General features: G+C 54.6%; 1 protein-coding gene across 1 annotated transcript; it reads left to right on the top strand.

The window, feature by feature from the left end:
• Positions 1-2,319: 2,319 nt before the first annotated feature.
• MIND_00394600 (uncharacterized protein) lies at positions 2,320-3,983 on the top strand (the record flags this gene model as incomplete). Its single annotated transcript, XM_037360774.1, has 2 exons — positions 2,320-2,643; positions 2,697-3,983. The coding sequence occupies exons 1-2, from the start codon at positions 2,341-2,343 to the stop codon at positions 3,981-3,983; spliced, it is 1,590 nt and encodes a 529-aa protein (XP_037223659.1). The 5' UTR covers positions 2,320-2,340.
• Positions 3,984-7,164: the final 3,181 nt, after the last annotated feature.

Genomic DNA, 7,164 nt, shown 5'->3' with positions numbered 1-7,164 from the left:
CAGCGTCGAATGCGCTGTCGACGTATCCACAGCGGCAGTCCCCCGGCGCGCTATTTTTATCCCCATCACTGTACATGTCACCGACAACTTGCAGCAGGCACGCGGCAGATCGGGAGCCCAGCAGTGGCATGGCAGATCGAGGCCTGCCTGCAGCTCGCAGACAGATCACAGACAGACAGAAGAACGGCTCGCGCCGAGACGCCGCGCGGGCAGACAGCATCAGCACATGCCCGTCGACGGACGACGGTTCACGCCAAGTACTAGTGTCAGGAGTTAGACGTGGCACATGGCAGCGCGGGCATCGCGGGAGCAGAACGACCCCACCGCGATCGTGCCTCAACACCAATCGCGCGCGATAAGGGAGCGCGCGCGTTTGCTGTGGAGAGCGATATCGCTATATTCACCATAAGTATGGCGGTATCGCGGTATCTAACCTTGATCTTGGAGCCGGGCCCGGTGCGCGAATCGCCGGCAGGTCGCGTGCGTGGACGGATGCGGCGAGATGAACCGCTATTGCCGCGCTGGGCGTGCTATTCAGTTGAAACAGGGTTTGCGGGGGCGGTGCGTGTGACGGGAGGGGAGCGGCGGCGATTGGGGCGATTGCGTGGCCGGAGAGGCGCGGAGATCAGTGTGACTGTCGACAAGCCCCGGACAGAATGAGGGAAATTCTGTGCGTTGAGTCGCCGGCGGCGCTGGAATGGCCAACCTTGAGGCACGGTGTTGGAATTGCGACCGTGCTGAGGGGAATTAGACAGGGCCATGCAACAGGTTACGAGAGGGGAAGCACCCGGATCGGAAAACCAGCGAGGCGGTATTGGTCGCTGACAATTGGTGGGCGCGGGCGGGGTGGCAGTAGTTCGTCGTTTGATCATGATCGATACGAGGGGCGGATGCTGACCCCCGATGGGAGATGCAACCTAGAGGGCGGAAGCGGGCTGGTCCAAGCGTAGAGATCGTAAGACGCCGGGCACAAGCTCCCACGGCTGGGCACGAGTCCCAGACATTGCCGTCACAATTGCGAGTTCCAGAGCAGCCAACCGTGGCCGCCGCCGCCGATCCAGGGATGTTTCCGTCTTGAAGTGCCCAACGCTGATACCACGACGCCCGTCCTAGCGCCAGCGGAAGAAGAGTGAGAAACGTTGCGCCGAGACGATTGTTTCCCGTGGAGGAGAATACTACCCATTGGTTGCCTAACGCTGCAAATTTGAGTTAAGAAGAGCGACACAAGACAAGCGTATGCGACGCACATAAATTGCATATGAGGTTCGACAAGAGAACGGGAGACCGAAAGTGGAACAGACGTGCCACAGCTCGGTTTACTGCCACGCGACTGTTGCCGCTCGCCGCCGATACTAGAAAGTTTGGGAATCACTATATGTGTGTCATTGTGGAGTATGGTTGCCAGAAGTACTGACAATAGAACGAACGAGCGTTCAGCGGAATCTCGGGGCGTGGAACGCATGAGGATTCAGGAATCGTTGTCAAAAAAGACAGGTGGCGCGAATTTGCGAGGGACCTAAGACGCGTCGTTGTCGTCAGACCTGGGACACCGGTTTGGGGTATCAGCTCAATCCCGTTTCAAAATAGTCAGCGTAGCATGCGACGAGCGGCATGCGCCGCCAGCATTGCCTATGATGAGCGTCATTGCCTTGGTTGTAGATTGACAAGGAAACGTGGCAGGATGCGGAGGACGGGAGTCTTCTGGGTATCGAATGCCGCCAGAAAGAACAGCGATTGCATGGTAGATGACGAGGAGTGTTAGCATGGGCAATGCCGCACCAGCGTGTTCGTTCAAAGGATGATCGGTGAGGACTCGGAGTTGCGTCCGACGCCAAGGGTGGAGAGCGAGACTCCACTGGTTGAGTCAGTGCAAGGGTGAAAGCTGTTTGCCGCAGGGGCACTGACATGAAAAAGGACCATATGCTCTTGGGATAGTTGCGGAGGGCTACTCCATTCCTTCTGTGAGAAAGTCAGCGCTCGTCCTCCAACAAGTTTGAAAGCCTCCCCGCCAAGGACGGCATGGTGGTGGTGGTCGTGAATCAAGAAGAAAAAAAGTGGCGTCATGTCATGCGGATGACATGATTTATTCTTGTCACTCCCGACAGCCGACCCTTCTTTCCTTTCCGCCACGACGACCGCGACGACGAGCTGGGCGCAGATAGTGTTCGGTGAGGCAGTGGACACTCACGCGCAGATCGAATGCAGGGTGCATGACGGGCAGAGGCAACGTGTCGTCGGGTGTCACGAATCATCATGACGTGGCTTTCACATCCGTGCCGGGTCACGGCGTCACATCAATTTTCCTCTCTTCTCTCCGTCCACCACGACGCGTCGCGCGCAATGTCCGGCCCGTCTAAACGCGCCAAAACGGTTTCCACGAACGAAAATGCGTCTCCCGCGTCTCCTGGCGCGTCGACCGCCCAGAAGCAGTGCCTGCAGAACATCGATTTGCTCGAGATGATTCTGCGCGCAAACTACGACCCATCGCTGCGACCGAGCCGGGTGTCGCTGCTGAGCGTAGGGCTGGCGTGCAAGTCGTTCACACCGACGGCCGTACGACTTCTCTGGGAGCAAATCCCGAGTTTGGTGCCACTTATGCGGTTGTTGAGGAATTTCAGTTTGAACGAGGATATCATGCTATGGGTGCGCAACAATGGGTTTTTTATGTGCTCTTTTGACTGAGATACGTGGTGTAGGAACTTAACGGAATCATCCGGGATGCAGATTGGCAGCTGTTTGACCGCTATGCGGCCTACGTCCGCGTGGTGGACTACACGTATTCTTCGAGCTCGTCGATGCCGGTGCAAGGCGCTGTTTACCTGCGTCTTGCCATGCGGAAACAACCACTACTTCCCAACCTGCAACGTCTCGTGTTCACAGGTATGACCTCGAAGCCATACAACGACGGCGAGCTCCTGCTTTACTTGTCTCCAAGCATCAACTCGCTCACGCTGGCCTCTGGATACACATCGACCGCACAGACCTTCCTCGAACTCCTCGCCCAACAGTCCCCGCATATCGAGAAACTTTCCCTCAGTGGCGCGCGGGAGTTAGTCGGATTGGACGCAGTGTTCAAGGGTCTTCGAACGCTTGACTTGAAAACCATCCGGGAGCCTCTCACCACGGCTGACTTACAGGTCGTAGGTGGTATCCCCGACCTGCGGGTGTTCTCCACCGACCTCGTTATGTGGGATGCCATCCAATTTGAGTTGATCCCCCACGACACCCTGTTCCTATCTCTCTCCGAACTCAACGTCAAGTCCACGCGAAAGGCAATGTACCGGATCGTGCCGGCGTTTCTGCTTACCATCGGCGCGCCGGCGCTGAAGCGGCTGGACGTTCTGCTGTCCCGCGACTCGTACCAAGACCGTGTTGATACCTCGCAGCACCCCGCCGCGTTTCGCACCCTCGGCAGCCGCCTCGTATCCCGCTGGGCGACCAGCCTTGAATATTTAAGCCTGAACGGGATGTCCCTCCACTCCATCGACGATTTCCCTTTTATATCCGGCCTCACTTCCCTCCGCACGCTCCACCTCCACCGTCTCCTGACCCAGGGCACATCGTTGAGCGACGGCAACGTGCTCACCGTCGTCCGCACCTGGCCCGTGCTCGAGACGCTTACGTTCGCGGAGGGCCACGGCGACGCCGACATCGCTTTCTTCCAGGCCCTGGCGGAGCACTGTCCGGCGCTGCGCGTGCTGCACGTGCCGTTCACTCCCACCCGGAACATGGTTCCCGAGATTCCCAGGGGTGGCGCGCCGCCCAAGGCGCACGGCCTGCGAGAGCTCCGGCTGAGCGCGGCGCACAGTGCGAGCGGGTACAGCTGGGACGGCGTAGATCTGCATCTGCTGGCGCGCCATCTGGACAGAATGTTCAAGGACCTGGTCGTCATCCAGGGCGAGGAGTACCGCGGGCGGTGGAGCGAGGTGGGGAAGCTGGTGATGATGTGCCAGGAGGTGCGGCAGACAACTTGGGCGGCCTGAGGCAATCATCGAAGAGCAGTGTTCGCCCAATGGGCAAAGAGGACCAAGACCAAGCCCTTTGGTTTCATCTTAATATAATGACTGTGCCTATGGATGACTCTTGCTCAAAATTCTTCACCGAAGTTGATATATTATAAATATTACAGTAGTAGTTGCTGTGGGTGTGGGCTAAAGCTTCCAAGCCGCTGAGTTGAACCCAAAAGCGACACCATGCCATTCCATGTATTAGGTGACATGTCTCAAGTTATCCGCAAAATACATCTCAACTCAGTATTTATGCATGCCTTTCAGTGAATAAATTGAGGTGTTGGTGATAGATGACATGGCTGAATCACCGAATCAGAGGATGCCAGTTTAGTGCTGTCCAATTATGATTATAAATACATGTTTTGCATAATATATTCATATTATTGGAAGCATAATGTAATTGTACTCAAAATCACGAATATATATTCAATTATATTCAGAATATATTCAATTATGCTCAACCCATCAGGGTGCTTCCCAGAGTGCTGTTGAGACCGGCTATTACATTCTTTTGGCTTGACAAATGTTTTTGGTAGCATTCAGTAGTGCCAGAATACTTATGTCAAAACAACTGTTCCAAGTCAACTCATTGTATCATCATGTGACTTGTAATTGGGACCTCAGTGAACTGTTTGAAATGAAGAGCCAGTGGTTGAGAGGCGCAAAATCATGCAACTAGTGTCGAAAGAAAGCCTTCAGAGTAGGTTTCTTGTAAGGGCAAACCCGGAGGCCTGCGATCAAGGGTCTAGCAGGGGAGGATCCAAAGAGAAGAAACTCTAAGGGTCTGCCTGTTAGGGAGCTGCCTATATACTGCTTGTCTGTAGCTGCCGCTGGGTGGCGCAGAAGGCCTAAGTGGTGTCGCAGGTCAGGTCCCAGAATGACTGTTGGGAGGGCATTGACGGATCGGTGATTGTGCGCGGGAGATGGAAGGCCGGACCGGAGTCGGAATCGGAATCGGAATCGGACCGGAATCAGAGGCATCTCCGAGGGGCCGAAAGGGCCGAAAGGGAGGTTCCACTGACAAAATCACATTTCATGTCTCCCAAGTTCAAATTATACCTTTTATTAACAGGTTTATCAAGGTTTTGAATAGGTGCGGCCAGTAATGAATATATAATGAATATAACCTTGGCATAATATAATTATATGCATATTTATTCATATTCAAAAAGATTTCCAGTGAATCTGCCAGAGGCATATTATAATCATATTTATTTAAATATATTCTGGCATAATATAATTGTGGACAGCCATTTGGCCAGTGAAGGTAAGCAACAAGCACTGTGAAAAGATATCATAAAGATCATTTATATCCACTACTACCATGTATTTATCATGCCACCTATGGTGCAGCCGGCATTGTCACCTCTCCAGTTCTCTTCTGAATCCTTGGGGTGAATGCTATGACCAAAGGTTTTTTTACTATTCCTGTGCTTTGGGGGCAAGCCGTGCAACTTGGTAGCGCTGGCCTATCATGATATTATGATGCTAAATGCATAATGTCCTATATATAATAATGTGGAATATGATATTATAATTTTATTATAATATTTGATCCTGCTCCAACAAACTTTGGCATCTTCAACCTTATGTTAAGGGGGAACCTCCCTTTTGGCCCCTCAGAGGCAATCATGATTCTGGTTTCAATTCTGGTCTGGCCCCCCATCTCATATGCACAATCACCGATCTGTCAAGACCCTCCCAACGATCACCTTGGGACAGAGCCTGCGATGCCGCTCAGGCCTTCTGCGCTCTATGTCGGTAGTTACGGACGACCAGTATATAGTTGGTGCCCTAGCAGGCGGACCCTTAGAGTTTCTTCTCTTTGGATCCTCCCCTGCTAGGCTTTTGTCGGAGTCTCCAGGGTTGCCCTTACAGCAGAAGAAACTCTCTACGGGATTAACCGGTCAAGATTGCCAGGTTTGGCACTGATTCAGGCTCGGAGTACAAGTCCGTACCACCGCCCCTGCCACTTGACCCCTCCTCCTCTGCTCTTGTCGTCTTTACACCCGCTATGTCTACCAGAGCTGCTCCGGACACTGACGCGCGCATGGACGCACTTGAGGCGAAACTAGACAACCTCACCAAGATCCTCACCCATCTCGCTTCTCAGGCTTCCGCTGCCGCACCACCTTTGGCGGCTCCCGAACCGACTTCGGCATCTCCGAATGCCCCCGATGCGGACGCGTTATTTGGCAACATTACTGTTGCCTCAAAACTGGTCTTATAACCAAACCCCCTGTTTGGGTTTAACGGAGATCGCAAACGTGGCCGTGCCGTCCTATACGCGGTCAAGACTTACGCCCGGCTTGCCCCCAAGGCCTTTGTGGTCAACGGAGAGCCGAGTGAAGAAAAGGCCGTCCGCTACGCCATGTCCTATATGGCGGAGGGACCTGCCCAGCAATGAGCAGAGCATCATGAAAGCAAAACCCCCTTTCCTTTCCCTTGGTGGAACCTATTCCTCTCTAAGTTTTGCCTTCGGTTCGTCGAGGAGAATGAGCAGGACCTTGCGCTCGCTAAGCTGGAGAGCGCGGGCTACCACATAGGAACGTGGGACGTCTATGGATACACCGATGACTTCGAGGACCTAATAGACCTCGCCGGATTCGAAGACGCGTTGGTTAAGGTGACCAAGTACCGCCATGGACTTGACCCCCTGATCAACAATGGCATCACGTCTTCGAACGACCCCCCAGACCTCCGTGACTATCTGGGCTGGCACACTCGGGCTTTCCGCCAATACGAAGCCTTGGTGCAGGCGAAGCTCATCAAAGGGACCACCCCACGGACGCCTTTGGGGGCCCCGCGTGGCACATTCCCTATCGCCTGTTTGGCGACTCCGTTCCCCATCCGCCCGGTGTCCGCACCCGTGCCACCCGCGGCCCGCGCCCCTGTCTCGGTACCTCCCGCTCCTGTCCCAATGGAGTTGGATCGTACTAGGGCTCGGGGCGCCCCTCGTCGAGCCTGCTTCAGATGTGGCGACCCCAACCACTTGGCTCAGGACTGTCCGCTCCCCGCTGACGTTTGCCACATGGACATCCTCGATGAGGTAATCCAACAACTCGGCAACGAGATGCTGGGAGAGCTACTCGCCCGGTTGTCTGACACCGCGGCCCTAGCGGAGGTGCATTCGGAGGTTCCGGCAGAGGATTTT

Source organism: Mycena indigotica (genome assembly GCF_014461135.1).
Source record: "Mycena indigotica strain 171206Taipei chromosome Unknown Mind.scaff0003, whole genome shotgun sequence".
Lineage (NCBI taxonomy): Eukaryota > Fungi > Basidiomycota > Agaricomycetes > Agaricales > Mycenaceae > Mycena > Mycena indigotica.
This window is presented reverse-complemented; position numbering and strand designations above follow the sequence as displayed.